General features: G+C 45.0%; 2 protein-coding genes across 3 annotated transcripts in view; one reads left to right on the forward strand and one right to left on the reverse strand.

Annotated features, from left to right (window-relative positions):
• The first annotated feature begins 52 nt into the window (after nt 1-52).
• Nucleotides 53-10,796, forward strand: acsl2 (acyl-CoA synthetase long chain family member 2). 2 transcript variants are annotated; one of them, XM_037258576.1, is made up of 21 exons: nt 53-154; nt 3,512-3,729; nt 3,794-3,908; nt 3,993-4,057; nt 4,131-4,232; nt 4,932-5,031; nt 5,150-5,328; nt 5,397-5,429; nt 5,649-5,700; nt 5,833-5,906; nt 6,165-6,242; nt 6,615-6,749; nt 6,830-6,964; nt 7,454-7,622; nt 7,956-8,044; nt 8,301-8,417; nt 8,490-8,633; nt 8,706-8,807; nt 8,883-8,954; nt 9,283-10,343; nt 10,386-10,796. In XM_037258576.1, exons 2-20 carry the CDS (start codon nt 3,514-3,516, stop codon nt 9,421-9,423), a joined length of 2,118 nt encoding a protein of 705 aa, XP_037114471.1. In that variant the 5' UTR covers nt 53-154; nt 3,512-3,513; the 3' UTR covers nt 9,424-10,343; nt 10,386-10,796. The 2 variants fall into 2 exon arrangements, with proteins under 2 accessions (XP_037114471.1, XP_037114470.1); XM_037258575.1 differs by having other exon boundaries at nt 3,526-3,729.
• Nucleotides 9,855-18,400, reverse strand: part of bin3 (bridging integrator 3) — an 18,610-nt gene continuing 10,064 nt past the window's right edge. Inside the window, exons 7-9 of the mRNA XM_037258585.1 lie at nt 14,129-14,270; nt 13,034-13,168; nt 9,855-11,936 (exon numbers count right to left, since the gene is read on the reverse strand). Of these exons, the coding sequence (XP_037114480.1) occupies nt 11,790-11,936; nt 13,034-13,168; nt 14,129-14,270 (424 nt within the window). The 3' untranslated portion in view covers nt 9,855-11,789. The remainder of the gene's footprint in view (nt 11,937-13,033; nt 13,169-14,128; nt 14,271-18,400) is intronic.

Consider the following 18,400-nt stretch of genomic DNA (forward strand, 5'->3'; position numbering starts at 1 on the left):
TCCTACTGCGAGTTAAAAAGCTTTTGGTTTGAAAAGTTGTGACAGGAAACAGTTGATGATCTGCACTGCCTTTAGGAGTGAGCAGATTCAGATGGATGAACGGTCAATCGTTTTGGAGCGCCAAGCCATCAAGCGCGGAGCTCGGCAAGAACAGGTGATTTACTTTGGTTCTTTTTTGCATAGTATCCTTTCTTCTGCATTTGACCAAATAAGATTTCATTTCTTCACAAATATCCGGGAAAGTTTGGGCTTTTTGCACTCCGTGGTCCGCTGCGGTTGCAACGTCACTGGAAGATGAACGAACTTTCCCTTTTGTGTTTGCAAGTTTTTTTTAATGTTTAAATCCATCTTTTTTGCTTTTAGTTGGTTGGTTGGTTGCACGAATACTCTTCGCTTTCAACTTTTCGCCACGCACTTTCCGCGGCCACTACATTAGGTACACCTGCACCCATTCCAAATCGCCTGCTGCCATTTTGATTGGCACTGCCACTGGCGGAATGTTGAACAATTTGTCAATTACTGTGGTTAGAATTTGTGTAGAACACACAGAGATGGTTTTAATTAGACTACCATTTTTATTTTAACTGACCGCGAGCAGTACAAGTGGACGCAACAGTGTAGTAAATGATATCACTGATACTTTATACATAAAAGTTCAATTCAACCAGTGATAGATATTTTTTAAAGACCTTTCGTTCATCTATGACAAAAAGGCCGAAAGGCAACTCTGCGATAGAGAATGAATGTAAAAAATACCGTACACTTGACTCTCTACGAATATAGGATTAGTTGTAATAATCAACAAAACAGCAAATAAACAATAGAGTGTACAAACAAAACTAACATTCCCAGAGATTTGTATGTTGAAAATGAAATTGCAACACCTGCAGCAATTTACAATAGCAATGACCTATCCCTAAAACCGCTGCGATGAATAAATGTTGGTGTCCCTCAGGGCTGTGTCCTAGAGCCTGTGCTATTTTTTATTTCCAATTCATCAACCACGATTGATCCTTCCGCGACTTGTCCCATCACTCCGACCAACTCTACCAATGCATGTCCCCAAGACATTGACGTCCATCCGCCATAGCAGTCTTGACAACCTGTTTGACAAACAACTTCATTTGCCCCCTACCTAAAAACGGCAAACTCATCTCCCCTCGGCCACACTACGCCACGAGTCCTCTTCCCCATTGAAAGCCCCCACGCCCCTCCCAGTGTCGCCTCCTGTAGTTTTCTGGGTCAGGGGGAGGAATTTCCGAGGATTGCTCTCATTGTCAGTCAGCTACTATTTAGCTTCAGTATTCACGTCAAGCCGACATTTATTTTCTCTGCTGGACTTAGAAAAAGTTGAACTTCTTAAACTGTATTGAAGTACAGAATAAAGAAAGGCCTCTTCTGTATTATGATACTCTATAAAAATAAAAAAAGGGGGTTTCTATTACCAGCAGGTTGACACTTTCAAAGATATTGTATCGGTGAAGATCAAATTGATGACATAATCTTTCCTTCAATACGATCAGTATTGTTATTCCACTGTCATCGTGAAGGTATCAGATGGTAAACATGATTTCGTATACGATATCCGTGCTCAGGTCAGGATTGGATGTGCACAAACCTGCAGGATGCCTCAGGCTCACACACGTCTACCTGAGAAGCTGCATTCTTTGCTTTTATTGTGTCACTCAAGCAGGATGTCATCGGATAAAAGGTAACACTGGATAATTAGTAGAAGGAAGCCATTTCACTTTTGGGTTATTTGATAAAGCTTTAGGAGTTTTTGCTCGTGGAACTTTGGGTTCCTGTGCTTGTCTTATTTTGTGTGGCTTTGCTTTTTTTGTATGATCAACTAATACACGCAGTTGTAATTGACACAAGAGCTTTATGGGAACTTCCTAGGTGGACCACACATGTATTCTGTGGCACTTGTTGATGTGCAATTTCTTTTTCAAATGGACTCATCCGCAATCAGCAGCTGTTTTTTCACTCTCAACTACCGTAATTTTCGGACTATAAGTCGCGGTTTTTTTTCATAGTTTGGGTGGGGGGGCGACTTATACTCAGGAGCGACTTACATACATATATATGGGGTTTTTTCACTTTTTTGGGCATTTTATGGCTGGTGCGACTTATACTCCGGTGCGACTTATAGTCCGAAAATTACGGTACTTTGTCGCCTCTGCTCAATGTAACAAAGTTGGGAATGACAAATTCCTCGTTCATTTTCGCTCTCCATCGTCAATCAAGCGAAGCAACGTGACTCAACTGCAAATCCCAATTTACGCAATATCCTGACAACATGCCAAGATTTGATACAACATCAAGTCTGGGGTCAAAATTGTAAATTTCCAAATTGGAGTGACAACAAAATACAACATATACATGTATGCACGTTATATGACATCATGTGTTACATGACATCATCTTCGATGCAATTTTGGTATCAGATTTTGTTAGATTATGATGCAGATGATACAAAACGTCATTCTATTTAAATCATCAATATAACTAATTGTAAAGTCACATCTTGGCCATGCAGTTTTTTTTTTCTGCTCATTAATAATATTAATTCAATTTCAGCTCGACAGGGTTAGGGTAGGGAAGTGGAGTTGCTTGACTATTTTCGTTTCTTTTAGTCTGATGTTTTCTAGGGCGTCAAAGCTGTGAGACAATGGTGCCTGTCTGGGGCTTGACAATTGTCTTTATGAATGGGACTGAGCAGAGGGGGGGGGGGGGGGGAGTCGTGCCGAGATAGGGGGATGGGGGAGTGAATGCGATCATCGCAGTGAACTGTCATGTTCTTGTTCACTTTTTTGGTGTTCTTCTGCTGATGACCAAAGAATGTAAAAAAAATTATTTTCTGGTGGAATAAGCAAGTCTAGTTTTCTTTTTGGTCGGTTTGCTTGCTACTGTCCATTGTCATAGAACACAAAACGAAAGATGAATTAAAATGTTGTAAAATGGCCGACCAGCCAGCTGGCAGTGAGAACGTTCGCCTGTAAATTGTGTGGTAACTTGGTGACGGGCATGCAAAGGGAGCCAGCCAAGCTGAGTGTGGCCACAGTTAGTTGTAAAGCTTTCCCTCGCCTACAAGAAAAAGAAAGTGGGTGAAAGGTCGTGGAAAGAAGTCTGTGTTCGCTTAGAAGCTAAAGACACCTGAAGTGCTGGGAGAGCCGTTTTTGAGGAAAGAGTCCCAACTAAAAAAAAACAATATAAAGTGACACGGAGAAAGGGGGTGGAGGAGGGGTCACACCCCCTCCCCCCTATCTGGCGACCAAATGTTCAAGAGGACCCCCTCCCGATAGTAAAGCGGCACGGCATGGCTGAGGGGGGAGGGCCTGGTTTCATTACTTCCACTTTGAGTAGATGCGCCGTGCCAAGTGTATGTCCCAGCAAGAGTCGCTCTTCCCTTTTTTTCCTTCCTGGCTGGAAAAATAAATCCAAAATCATTGGAAACTGAGTTGGAATGTGATGTTGATGAACTAAATCTACTTTTCTCTCTATCAATCAGTGATGCATTTTCAGGAGTGGTTACAGTCGCTTGGATCCAGCTTGGAAGTGAAATTTCCTCAGTCGGATCAGGCTGGAGACTGGCATCTGCTGTCCCTGCACTCGCTGTCCCTGCTGGGATTAGGAGCCCTGGCCTCCCTCACCACATACTGGCTGCTGACCCGTCCGCAGCCCATGCGCCCTCCCTGCGACCTTCAGGCCCAATCGGTGGCTGTCAATGTGCGTGAGCGGCCTTCTGCCCAGCGGAGCTTTGGGAACTTACCGACGTGATCCTTTGCTGCAGGGGGATCCCGGCTGCAGGCGCTCAGCTCTTCTTCAAGATGATTCGTTGCTGGAATTCTACCACGACGACACCAGGACGGCGTACGACATGTTCCAGAGAGGCCTGAGGATCGCAGGTGGGACTTTGAATATTACAATCAACTTCAATCATCATTTTATAACATTGTCAAGTCAGTCAATTTCCCTCGTGGCCGTTTTAGGTAATGCACCATGTCTTGGCTTCAGGGAGTCAGGCCAACCCTACCAGTGGTTATCCTACACTGAGGTACGGACACATTTGTTTGTATCCTGAGCCGCAAATTCTCGTCGTCGCTTCCATTTGTCTTTGGACCCTTCAGGTGGCCGAACAAGCACGGGTGCTGGGTTCTGGTCTCCTGGCTAAAGGCTGCAAGCCCAACCCAGAACAATTCATTGGGATATTTGCACAGAACAGACCAGAGGTACAAGATGTTTGCATTGTAGCTGCTGTTTATGCTGAGCACATTTCCCCCAAATTATTCCAGCAATGTCATCGAGCCTGATGTCATCATGTGGTCGGACTAAAAAATGGATAAATACTGTCTTGTAGAACTAGACCAATTTATGTCACTGCGCATCCATGTGGTGTAGTTTTATAATAAACACTTGCTGGTGATTTTTTTTAAAATCAGTATTATCGCATTTTACATTTATGGTATTTGTCACATGATTTGACTGATTTCGTTAGTGATTGACTAATATAGAGATACTTGATATCTACCAAGCTTCACCACCAATCATGTCCAGGGAGTTACTTTGAGCAATTTCTGTGTGTCCTTCAAAAGTACTAGGTAAAACTTTTATAAATCAATATGAGAGGAGAAGATACTGCAGGCATCCTCTGTGTGTCCCTAGACAGCTATTACTCATTCAAGTGGTCTGCTGCAATCATCATTTCTATTGTACCCGACAGGCAAGAGCATTTTCACCGACTAAAAAGGGCAAAACTATTATTTGCTCTATTCCAACCGTGAGATTAACTCCAAAACCATGATTATAATTTCCCCGAGTGTCTTTGTTTGCTTTGGCTGACATTTGTCTTCACTTGGAAAACGTTATCTGACTGAGGGAGAATGACGTGAGTGTAAAAGTGTGTCTTTGTCTCCCTCTGTCGGTGGCAGTGGATCATTACAGAGCTGGCCTGCTATACTTACTCTATGGCGCTTGTTCCTTTGTATGAGACACTGGGGCTGGAGGCCATGGTCCATATTCTTCAGCTGGGTAAGGCATCCTGAACTGTAGCAATGGAAACAAGATCAGAATAATAAAAATCCACTTTTAATAGATCCTGTAGATGGATAGAACTCACGGTTGTTTGTTGTGCGGCGGTGAAATTTAGCGGAGATCTCCCTGCTGGTATGCGACCGTGAGGAGAAAGCCGCCTCCCTATTGGAGAATAAGGAGAAAGGCGTCACACCCAAACTCTGCTGTCTGGTTTTCTTCGACGACTTCAGCGAGGCTTTCGCCGAGAGGGCGAGGGCTTGCCAGGTGGAGGTTCTCAAACTGACACAGCTCATGGTGAGCAGACCTTTGTTTTCTTGCATTCATCACCGTATGGAGCTTCATCCGTTTTGTGCTTGTTGTAGGATCTGGGAAGGCAGAATCTCAAAGAGCCTTTGGTAAGTTTTCAGTTCCATGAATAAAAAAAAGAAAAATCTGTGAATAGGTGAATGTCAAACAGAGAATATGAAGGGTCCACTGTATGTGGGTACCATAACCTAAGGAATGGTTGACGTGAATTCCATTTTTGTCAAATCTCCAAGCAAAAGCATGTCGATGACAAATAAAAGTTAGTGGAGGTGGTGGTCCGCATTGATATTCTTTTGATTTCCTCGCAGCCCCCCCAGCCTCAGGATCTGGCCGTGGTTTGCTTCACCAGTGGCACCACAGGTAGTAGCGCCTAATCATCCCCAACTCCCATCCCGGCAACGTTGCCTGCCCACAGTCGGGGTCTTTTACGAGCCCCGCCGTACAACTCCCAAAAGGCGCCCCTAATGTCTTTGTTTGTTTGTTCATGTGCAGGCAAGCCTAAGGGAGCCATGATCACCCACGGCAACATCGCCTCAAACACTTCCTCTGTCATTAAGATCCTGGAGGTCTGTCTTCCATCCCACAGCATCTTCATGTCTGCTTTGTCGCTTGTCTATTTCCTCCCCGCTGTGTGTAATGCTATGATTAACTGAGTGTTTGATTGGCCCTGTGGTTGCGAGCTGCTTAAACTAATTGCCTCTTGATAGATAGTCTGCCATCTAAATGCTGGAGGGGAAAAAAACAGACAAGATGTTTGATTGCCTCTGAGGTTTCATGTCTCCCTGGAGAACTGAAACATTTCTCATTATTTTCCCCTCTGCCAGGGTTCCTTTGTCATCCGACAAGAAGACGTTTCCATCTCCTACCTGCCGTTGGCACACATGTTTGAGAGGATGATCCAGGTGGGCTCATCGCAGGACTAGTGATCAATAAATTGGGTCTTGAAGCCACCGAGCGGCAAAAGCTCCATTTAGTCATTCGCTTCGCTTTTAAAATTCTGGGACGTTGCGCTATGAAGCCGTGAGAGAAATCATTCAGTGTGTATCTTTTAGATCGATAGATAGAAAGTCGTGGCTCAGTTAGCCGCATTAGCCCGCTAGCATCGCCAACAGTCGTTTGTATCGCACCCGTTATTAGTTATTCGCATATGGTTGACTCAGCTAATGTAACCATTGTTTCTCGATCCTTCGATTAGGGGGTGTCTTCTATATACTCGGGAAGTTACGGTAATCAATACTGCTCTGATGTCTAAACAAAGGCTAATCCCACGTCAGGTGTCCATGTTCTGCCACGGAGCTCGAGTGGGCTTTTACCAAGGGGACATTTCCCTCCTGATGGACGACATCAAAACACTCAAGCCCACCTTCTTCCCCGTCGTGCCCCGAGTGCTGAACCGCATCTACGACAAGGTCTGCTTTACAGACGGCGTCCGTCTTCCGCCAGATTGCCCTTTTTGGTTTTCTAAGTCCCTAACCATAACCCTGTTCAGATTCTGGGCTCGGTGACATCCCCGCTGAGGCGAGCTTTGCTTCACTACGCCGTCAGGAGGAAGCAGGCCGAGCTAAGCAGCGGCGTCGTACGCAACAACAGTCTTTGGGACAAACTGGTCTTCAACCGGATTCAGGTCTGTGGAGCCAGCGGCCTTTTGTAGTTGACTTTGTACCATATACCACGTAGATGCTAAGCTAGCATCCAAACTTTGCTAGTTCAGCACTAAAAATCCGCACCGGTTCCTTTACGGTCCCAAACAAAGCAAACAACGGTTTCTCCGCAGCCTTTAAGCTGACATTTTCCTGATAAAATGTGTTCCGAGGGGAGGGGAGGGAGGGAGCGCGAAGCAGCTTGCAGCGAGTCCACCATGTTGTATGAGAAGTTAGTCGGTGATGCAGAGCTCTTCCAGCGAGCGGTGCCAAAAGCAAGCGCAGCATATTGCGCCCGTGGGAGTGTATTGGAGACGCGCGCACGCTGGCAACCCAACATTTTGGCTCGCCGGAGGTCGATGGAAAAAATATGGTCTGGCTTGCTGTCCAAGTGGGATTTTGCTCTGCTTATTGTTGGTTAGAAAAAAAAAATAATAATAATAAAAATCATGCACGACTTGCTTGTGTTCCAGGCCAACTTTGGAGGAAACCTGCGCTTCGCCCTGACCGCCTCGGCGCCCATTTGCCCCACGGTGCTCTCCTTCCTTCGAGCCACCATGGGATGTCTCATTTTTGAAGGCTACGGCCAAACAGAATGCACGGCGGGATGCACTTTCTCCATGCCGGGTGACTGGACCGCAGGTTGGGCTGCCAAACAAACACGTCTTGCATTACAAGGGTGTTAATAGTCCGTTTTTAGTTCACTTAGAATTTTGTTTGATATAATCGTTCCTTTTTTAGTTTTTCATAGCAGGTTGTTTTTTTTAAATTTTTTTTTTATTTTTCAAAAGTGTTCATTGTTTTTTCAAACGCGCTGTAAATAACGGGTGGTCATACACAACATCATGTTCACAATCAATGATCAAATCTTGCAGAAATCTGTAAAAAATCATTTGAAAGGATACATACGAATAGTATATATCCTGTATTTTTTTTTTTTGTGGAATGAATTTTGGTTGGCACCGCATTTGTCAGGACACGTTGGTGCTCCTCTGCCATGTGCTACGGTCAAGCTGGTGGACATCCCTGACATGAACTACTTTGCAAAGAACGGAGAGGGCGAGGTAAGTCGTTTATATTCAAAGTTTTTGTAAAGAAAAATCATTTCAGAGCTTGTTTTCGTCTTCACGTTGACCTATTTTGAGAAATAAAAACACTATCAATATAAAATAAGTGCGTTTGAAAAAGGTTTTGAAACAAGTTATCTTGGTTGCATATTTAAAATCTCAAACATTTGAACAGGGTTGTATGGACATGTTGAAAAACGGCGCCGCTTGCCAATTGTGCCTCAGGACTTACGTACTTTTCTAATGTTGTCAGATCTGTATCCGTGGCCCCAGCGTGTTCCGAGGCTACTTGAAGGACCCCGAAAGGACGGCAGAAGCTTTGGACAGTGACGGCTGGCTGCACAGTGGCGACGTGGGCCAGTGGCTTCCAGTATGCGTCAAATCTCAAATTTTGTTTCATCTTTTTGATTTGGTCATTCCAAACGTGTTCTTGCCCTTTTAGAACGGGACGCTGCGCATCATTGACAGGAAGAAGCACATCTTCAAGCTGTCGCAGGGAGAGTACATCGCTCCGGAGAAAATTGAAAACGTGTACACGCGCTGCACACCTGTGCTGCAGGTCTTTGTGCACGGAGACAGTTTACAGGTTTGCTGCTCGTCTGCTAACTTAAGACAAAATCCAAAGGTGTTAATTGCAATGATCGTTCCTTGTGCTCAGTCTTACCTGGTTGGGATTGTTGTCCCTGACCGTGAGGTTTTTGTAACCTGGGCTAAGGAGCGAGGATTTGCGGACTCGTACGAAGAACTTTGTCAAACTCCTGTAAGTCATAGATGAACCATCGTGCACATTTGATCAGACTTTTTGCGAAAATATCCATGTCCGTATTTCTCTCAGGACGTGAAGAAGGCGGTGTTGGAGGACATGAGAGTGATTGGAAAGGAGGCCGGCCTCAAATCATTTGAACAGGTGAGGAACAAATCACCTGCTTTCAAGCATCATCGACGCTAGTTTCGTTAGCCTGCCTATTTTGGTTTGTACCGTAATTTTCGGACTATAAGTCGCACCGGAGTATAAGTCGCACCAGCCATAAAATGCCCAAAAAAGTGAAAAAAACCATATATATGTATATAAGTCGCTCCTGAGTATAAGTCGCCCCCCCACCCAAACTATGAAAAAAAACCGCGACTTATAGTCCGAAAATTACGGTATTTTGAGTTAGCATTAAGCTAGCAGACTAGGAAGGAAATGTTATCAAGGCGCCACTGTACGGATTTGGCCTTATGTTTCGTTCCAGGTGAAAGACGTCCACTTGCACCCCGAGACGTTCAGCGTGGCAAACGGCCTCCTCACACCCACGCTCAAGAGCCGACGCGCCGACATCCGCCGGCGGTTCCAGGAGCAGATAGCCAATATGTACGGCAAGACGGTCGTGTGACAAAATGGCAACATCGAGTAAGTGCCTTAATAGAAACACGTTTGACTTCACTAGTTGATACACGTCCGTCCAACATTTCACGTGTACATTGTTATCTAACGGGATCAAAAACGTTGTTCGCCTGCTGGTGTTGTACAAAAAAAACGTTTTTATAACATGTGGCGTTATTTGAGATGTCTCACTTGTAACATGTCTTCCTCCTTTGTTCAGCTTACATCTTAAATTGGTTTTGTAAATCTAATGTGATTCGTTGAAAATCCAGCGGTAGGTAATATTGTATGTGTTGTAAATACGCTTTTGCGCCGAATGAGTGGCCATTACTGACTTAATAAACAGAAAATAAAGATTTCTAACCTGTTTTGTTTTTTATATTTAAAGAACATTGGTGAGTATATTGCAGTAAAGGGACAGGAAGAGAGAGAAAAGTCACATCTCATTGATCATTTATTTTCTTAATGTATGCAAAAAATGCTATTGGACAATTACGGAACATATCAAGTTTACAAACAAATAAAACCCTTGAGGCTAAAAGTATTTGTCAAAATAAATTAAAAAAAAACGACATTGTTTAGAAGGAGTATTAACGTCACATTGAAAAATAAAAAAGAAGAATACAAGAAAAAAGTAGTAGTGTTACTTGAGTAAAGTATTTTTTGACAATGCTGAGGAAAATGAAGATTTACACACAAAAACAAAGTATTGTGAAGTACTGACATAATTAGTACCTGACCTGATCTTTGACTGACATTCAAATCACGTTTTCAAGTTAGGATTTTATAACAAAAAAATTATAGGTAAACTTGAGAGTGTAGTTATTTTTGCATGGAAAGCTGCTCTATCACAACAATAAAGATGAGGGGGGGGGAAAAGCAGTACAGTTTAAACTAATATTGTAATAACACGTTTAATTTTCTGATAAGGTGTAATATTTCAACTTGTAATTCTGACATGTTACTGATGAGGTGTAATATTTCAACTTGTAATTCTGACATGTTAGTATTTTGCTTTCTTTTCAGTGTGGCCCTAACAGTTAAAAAAATTAAAGCCTTCATTTAGTATAAAGTCCCCTTCATTCATCAGTAGTTAGCTTCAGTTAAAATAGATAAAAGACAAGGCAAACTGCCTGCATGACACTAAGTTAAGGTAAGCGCACCTAATGAGCATCTGTGACCTCTGAACCCTTTTAGCGCTTTTGGAACGAGTCCTTTCCCCCCCGCTAGAGGGAGCACTTGGCTTGATCTTAGCACTGTGGCTGAAACTTAGTCTACTGTCTGTCCACTTGCTCATGTAACAAATTGCATTTCACTGCTTCATGCGCCACAAAGATGATGTCAACACGTGGGGACATAAGATCATGTCGGATGTTTAAAAAACAAAAAAAAAAAAGTCTAAAAGCTTAAAGTGTCTAGAATAACAGATTGTGCCTGCAAGCCATGACAAAAATAATCTCACATCCTATAGTGCCAAATTGCAAATATCTTGCATGTAAAAACACATTTCTGGAATATTATTGAACGAAATTATCTAGACAGAGCTACGATTGATATCAAGTGATTCGGAGTGTAAAATAAAAGCATCATTACAACATCATGAAGTGATGACTGAGGTGCTGCTGTTTTGGGTAGCAATGACCACACGACAGTCCATGTGAGAACAATAACAATCTATGACTTCATGATCAGAAATAAGAAAATAATTACACAGACGACGCCCGTATTCATCTGAATGACAGTTTCCTGTTGCTAACCAAAACAGCAGCCCCTAACCAGATTCAAAAGGCCAGACGATGTCTCTCGACACATATGATACATTTTATGGACTCCATAGATCGCAAAATTTAGAACATTTTCAAAATGACCAACTTTTAATGGGAATTTATAAGGATGAAGGAAAAATGTATCAAATAGAAGGCCACTTTAATAGAGTTGAGGAAAATGCATTTGATCACCATCATCCAAATTAAAGCAAGCAGATTTCACTTCAAAGAAAACATTTGCTTTTGTTCTTTCATGAAAGAACTGAATGTTCAATCAAATATCCCAAACTAAAATACTTGATTCGGATATTTGAATCTGAAATTTACCTTTGCTTTTCAACAAATTTATCCGAACAACTTTACTTTTGTTCGTTGCTGCTGTTTTAGTTGGCGACAGACTTCAGATGAGTTTAGCGCCCTCAAATTACGTGACTAATCCGGCCGGGCACGGCCTATACGAGCGGGTCGGGTCGGCCGCTGTTTGAAGAAAGCGGCAGTAGTGTTTGGCTGATGGCTTTGTTAATGTGGCATCTGATAAAACAAGTCATGGGAAGGAAGGAAGGAAGGAAGGAAGGAAGCACTAACCGGTGAAGGCCACAGCAGCGGCGTCTCAGTCGTCGGCCACGATGGAGAGAGCGCGCAGCTCGTTGAGCTTGGCCTCGCTCTCCCTCTGCCGCTGCTCGTCAGTCAGGCCCGCCCGGTCGATCTGATCCGTCAGCTCGCTGAAGACCTTGTACATTTCCGTGAAATACACCACCTGCCCGGCCGGAGAGAAACAAAGCACTCTTCAGATGTATTTCACGTGAACCTTGGGAATGCACACCTCTGCGTTTTAGCCACCAAATATTGCTTCCCAAAGTCCGATTTACCACATTTTTTTTTTTTTTAGAAGAAAAAGTGTGGTGCAACGCAGTTTAAATTGAGAGAAAATTGGACGCTCTAAAAATATAACATGCATACGTAACAAATTTATGTATGTTTTATTTGATCCAAATACTCAATTGTTTGATGGAATTTTCAATGGAAAATATTTGATAGCTGCAGCCCTAATATAATATGGTGAACAATTTAACTGCGCCTCATATTTTAACCTCCGGACTGTAAATTCACAGCATGTGCTCATAATCCATGTTTCAGGAAACAAAGACAATCCCGAGGGAGGAGGACAATAAATCACCTCTATTAATAGTTTTTTGTTTTTTAACTGAACCCGCATGCTGCAGGAAGGAGAATGCAAAATATGCCGATTGCGTGTACAGGTGGACCCGCACGTCCCAACAAGTGTCGTTGGCCGCCACTCGTGGCAGCAAACAAAGGCGGCTATTGTGCCTGTGCGCTGATGCCGCTGCTGGGAGCGGCAGAGCAACGGAGGAGAAGGGAGTGGAGGACCAAACCGAGGGAGCTCTGCCGCCCACCCACGTGTGCCTGCCTGCTGTGTGTGTGTGTGTGTGTGTATAAGCGCTCATTCAGCAGACTCAAATGCTCAATTACATTTCCTCCAGAGTGACCGCCTCACTCGTCTTCCATCCTTTCATTTCGCAACTTTTAGGGGAATGGAGCAAATTGAAAGATTCGATTGTCCTCGTCGTCCTGCAAGTTCAAAGCGCAGTTTGAGCTAATCTCATTTGCTAATCAGGAGCGTGCCGCGGAGGAAATGACACGGTGGCTCCGGAGTCGGGAGGGCATCTGCTAAAAGAGAAACGTCAGGTTTGGGGCCGCGCCGGAGCCAGACAGATGAGGCCTTCATGAGACCAGCGCCACTGGTCGCGGGGGGGGGGACGCGTCACCAGGCGTCCACGCAGGCTTACTTAACAGAGGGGCCGGCCGGCCGGCCGTGATTGAGGAGTAACCAACCTGCGCCCGGATGAGAGCCTCGAAGCTGGGCTGGAAGTAGTCGATGCGGCTGTGGTAGAACTTGGGCATCTCGTCCAGCAGCTGCTTGTTCTTGGCCTCAAAGTCCTCCTTGACGGGTCGCAGCTCCTCTCTGGCCTGCGGGAACGGCGAGAGAGACGACGACGTCATTGGCAATACCACACGTGGCTGTTGTGTGAAGACTTTCATCGGTTAACATCAGAACAATTCTTCCAATAAGAATCTTGAAACTGTTTATTGCCACTCCCAATTGAGTGTCAAACAACGGCGTTATGGAAAATATAGTTCATTTTCACCAGTCGCCACACTGGCGTCGGCTTTTTGGTCGGGAACGATATTTGCCTAATTCCCACGGAGAAGAGCTGCAAAAAAGGCTGTAATCACGACCACAGTGAGGAGGAGTGGGTAATGTGGGCAGACTTGGCTGTGAGTGGACTCTAGCACCACAGAGCTGTGTGTGTGTGTGTGTGTGTGTGTGCGTGTGTGTATATTAGTGGGTCGACCGTAGACACCTAACGCACGATGAATATGCGAGAGGGTGAGACTTGCTACAAAGAGACGGTCCATTTAAAATGGAGCATATTGTTTTTTTATTTCGCGTTAGGACGGTGTGGTGTCCTCGGCGAGTTGATTTGAAAACGAAATGGCATCGGCGTGAATTTCTTTTTTTGTCGGGATGGTCTCTTGAAGTGCATGGGGATTCAAAGGGCAGGCGTGCAGGGGCGCCTCTTCAAGTCTTTGTTCCCCTGACGGTGCTTTTCTCGACGTGTGTGGGTGGATCTCCATGTGAGGATGTGTTAGCGGCAATAGCTTAGGCAACGCTATCTGTGAATGTGCGCGCTTCGGTAATGGCCTCATGTGAGTGTATGTGTGTGTCTCCAATTCTCAATTACGTGCCTGTAGATGTGCAGCAGTGGCTTTTTGAAAACTTGAGAGCTCGCTAGCTCGCGTGGGTGAAAGAGCGCGCACGCACTGTACACGCACGTGCGCAACTATTTTTGTTCATATCCAGTCAGCGTTTGTCTGGTCCGCCGGCAGGGGGCGCCATCGAGCGGACGGCCGGCTGGCTCAGCGTACCTGGTGCAGTTTGACCATGACGGGCCCGGTTTTCTCTTTCTCTTCGTACTTCTCCACTTTGGACTGCAGGCGCTTGTAGTCCTGCAGCGTCTGCTCGCGACGTTTCACAGACATGTTGAGGCTCGGGAAGACGGCGCCGTACCTGGCAAAATGCATTTGCAGTCAATTGCAAAAAAAAAATGACTGCTCCATAAAAAGCGTAGATGAGGACTTTCTATTACAAACAACGTTAATAAAAGTCATTATGAATAAATAACATTCCTTGTCGAGGTACTTGACAAACCCCGGAGGACAGCTCTGCATTAGGCTTCCTCGATTATCTCATTATTGTAGTTCAAAAAGGCATGACAGTCTTCATTTGGAGACAATTATCATCCTTTCTAATGAAAGTAATTTCTTACTACGAGAGTTTTGGTCTCGGGCACTAAAAATAGGAGAAGACTCAACTGTAACTTGGCAACAGAGACGGACGGGAGCTTCATCGCGGGACTTGTTGCACTGCTTTTGGTGCCGTGTTTGAATGGGAGATGCTCACACGTTGGACAGAAATATCATTGAGTAAGAAGGATTTATTGTATTTGCAACATAAGATAGAAACATGAATGATGACAAATGTGATGTTCATTTCTGGAGAATAATTAAGTCACTCCAGAGTATATCGCAGCGGTCAAAGAAATCCATCAATAAAAAAAAAAAAAAACAGAGTTGCACTGGACTATAAGTCGCATTTTTGAGGAAATTTACTTTACAAAACCCGAAGGCCTCAAAATGGTATTTAAATGATACATTAGTGAATATTGTCACGCTCAATCCATTTCAGAACATGGCAGTAATGCACCAAAAGTATTTGCCAAAGAAGAAAAACAAGTAGTCATGGCAACTAACCCGCCAAACGTCTTCCCAGCTAGCTCGATAGTTTAGCATGCGCGATCCAGCACAAGCAAGCGTTTACGATTTACAGCACCCAAAGGCACAATAACCAAGTACGTTGTGACCTTTGGCTACAATGCGACACGGGATTCTAGTAAAGTAGAACTAAAAAGAAAAACGTTGCCGTAGTTAAAGCCCAAGTTTCAGATCCAACCAAAACTCTTTTGCTGCCCTCAACACAATTTTGGGTCCAAGTCTGAGCTTTGAAGCCACAGCGGTGTATAAGTTGGACAAACCAAACAATGAAAAAAGTGCTTTTTATTGTCTGTAAATATGCTAATAACAGTTTCATATTGAATCCTATGTAAAAAATGATAGAGAGAAAAGAATCATTATTCTCAAGCTACTAGATTAGAGTAGGAGTATAAAAATGACGGTAAATAGGGCACAACGTGATTCACAGAGAGGTGAGTCATTGATCAAAACGTACAACTAATATTTTTTTTTTGTATTTACTTTTTGGAATGACTCATTTAAAGCATTTTAGCAGCAGAGCTCTCACTCAGAGATCACAACGTGCTGCCCGTGGCGTTATTAGCCGTGTGGGCTTCACGATGGACGTTTCCCTCGCCCCTGCCTGATGTGCGGAACCACCAGCGACCGACCCGCCATTGCCAAACGACAAGACTATCTCGTTTACGCATCTTACGGGAGGGCGAGCGAGAAAAGTGACGCGCGCCGAGGCTGGCTTTCAGACAAGCGGGGATTGTTTTCCGACAGGAAGCGGAGCAAGGAGTGGCCTTTTGGAGTGACATCACGACCGGCCCGGACCGGCCCGGCCCGGCGGCCCACGCTTCGACACTATTTATAAACAACCACTTTGACCCAGTTCATGGCAGAGCTTGATCCTCAAGTCTACTATCTGCGCTTGCAGCATTATGTAACCGCCCTCCAGGCACGACGGCTCGCCTCCAACGGGCGATTTATGACACAGCGAGGAAAACTGATCCCGGACCACGCAAAGGCTCAGCGTATTGTCACGTGCGCACTACACCTGTCAGCAAAGGGCAATTTTGTCATGACACACCGCGGTGCCTCTTGTTGCCGTTCATTCGTCAGCATGTTGAAAAGAGTTTCGAGTGCTCTCTCCCTTGGATGCTGACGTCTCGCTGCTACTTTCAACGGCTCTGTGTGACTCAGCGATATAGAAACGGGGGTGTCGAAACTTTTCCTTACGAGCACGGCATTTTGAAAGGTGAGCTGACACCGGTCGGCTGTCCGCGTCGGCTCGGCGCGCGCACACCGCTGTCCATGTGACAGGTCAGGGTGTGGCAAACAGACGGGATGGAAATAGCATCTGGCTGAGATCGCGTGTTTATGAAGGAGTGCCAGTCCACAAGCGGGCCGGTCGGACCGGCGAGCCAAGCCAAAGTCTGGCCTGAGCACCCTCGCATTCGGAAGCTGGCCGTCCCGTCCCGCCGCGCCATCGCATAACTCGCAAAAAAGACACAGCGGACCACAAGAAGGCCGGAATTGTTTATGCGCTAACCTCTAAAAGTGAAGAAGAGTGAGAGAGAGAGGGGGACGTTGCGTTAAATGCGCTGTTGTGCATGCAAAACGGCTTCCACCTGCTTCGGGAGCAGTTGGCCTCTTGAGCGTGCACGAGTGTGACGAACGTGAGTGGGAGTTTGATCTGCTGCAACTTGCCTTATGCTTTGTTGATCAAAACTCACACATGCTGCTAGTTTGGAAAGAAAGCAACAGCAAACACCCTTAGGTCTAAAAAAAAAAAAAACACTGTTCCGGCACAACCTCAACATTTGGAAAGCAACAACAACAAAATTCTTCTAAATTTAAACCCAAACTTGAGGTTGAACAGTCATCGCCCGCGAGACGTCAGCTCAGTGAAATGTCAACGGCGAGAGATGCGGATATTTTATAAAGTGAACAAGCGTGTCACTCGTTCTTGTCAAATGGCAGCCGAGGCACAAATCTTGACTTAGCACAGCGTGTACAAAGGCTAAGGTTAGGAGGCCCAGATAACACAAATGCCTTGGTGCCCACGCACTCCCATCCCATCCCATCCCCTCAAACAAACACCGTGATGTCATTCAGGGACCCCGCCGAGTGGATTAAGTGCACATCTGGGCGACAAGATAGAAAAGACAGAGGCCCAGACGGCAGAGGAAAGAAAGCGCGTGCGAGCGTTTACGACGTATTTTCAAGTATTAAGGTGAGCGGATGGCGACGTTTTTAAACAGTTAGCACACATTTGTCGTTGGAGGCTTTCCATTAACTTTTGCCACAAATGCAAAAATCACTTATAGTATTTTGGAGCTAAGCAAACAATGGGGAAATATTCATTAGTGAGGGACTAATGGAATCTTAATGGAAGCTCAAAAAGGAAAGGAACATTGAGTAGCTTTTAGACAAGCTGGAATCTTGGATAAATGAATATATCGCATTGTAACTCGTGTTTGTAAAACGGCGGGCAAGGTTGATGAATGGAGGGAGGGAGGACATTAAAAGTTCGGGACTGCCGAAATGGCCAACTTCACAGCTTCGGATGCTTAAGTATGCTTGAGAGGGAGCACCGTCTTGTGACACTTCTCAAGCCATTCACTGCTCTGGGCCCGGGAAGCTGGGCCCTTTGCCATATTCTGAGCCGGCCCACACGTCCGCCTGCCGCCCACCAGGAAGAGGAAATTAGAACCATTCCATCCTGTCATTTCTCCGCCACCGGAGCAAAGCGGGAGAAAAGAAACCAACACAGACACACGTGTCTTCGAAAAAGGATTTGTGTGTACACTGTTGCGTTTATTTGTTTCATGTGCTGGCGAATGTTTCAACTAAACGCTTCTGTGGGGGGGGGGGGGGGGGGGGGGGGGAGTAAAAGTGTGCGCGAGGCCTCTTCGGCAGCGTACGCTTAAAGTCCTGGGAGGAGCCACGGGAGGAAGCAAAACCTTAACAAGCCCTCCGGAAGATGAGTGGGAGCATCCAACCACTCCCTTAAGTACCTCTGCTTTGCATGCCTGTGTGTGCGTGTGCGCATACATGTGCGTGTTTATGAAAAAAAGAAAGCGGCTGAAGGAATGGAATAGCACTCGCTGCTGTCTGCTCAGATGGGGGCGACCTTCATGAATAAGAACCGTATAAACTGTCTTCCAGACACACGTCCGCCGCAGCCCTTGTTCTCTTTTACAATACACACTGCAGCTCTTTCGGTCTTATCATTCTGTAAAGTAGCGCTTAAGAAATACATTTAAAAAAAATAAAAAAAGGTATTGTTTGCATTGGTGAAAGATGCTGCTAAATGATAGATTTTTTCAAATGAGTATTTAAAAATGAGGGATGGTTGATAAATACAGTGCAAATGAACTCACATGACTTGAAAAAAGAAAT

This window comes from Syngnathus acus, chromosome 9, assembly GCF_901709675.1.
Source record: "Syngnathus acus chromosome 9, fSynAcu1.2, whole genome shotgun sequence".
In the NCBI taxonomy this organism is placed as follows: Eukaryota; Metazoa; Chordata; class Actinopteri; order Syngnathiformes; family Syngnathidae; genus Syngnathus; species Syngnathus acus.

Coding starts and splice junctions, on each gene's coding strand:
- acsl2 (XM_037258575.1), top strand. CDS start 56: ATGATCTGCACTGCCTTTAGGAGTGAGCAGATTCAGATGGATGAACGG. Junction 3,909..3,992: donor GAGAGGCCTGAGGATCGCAG/GTGGGACTTTGA, acceptor TGGCCGTTTTAG/GTAATGCACCATGTCTTGGC. Junction 5,032..5,149: donor GGTCCATATTCTTCAGCTGG/GTAAGGCATCCT, acceptor GGTGAAATTTAG/CGGAGATCTCCCTGCTGGTA.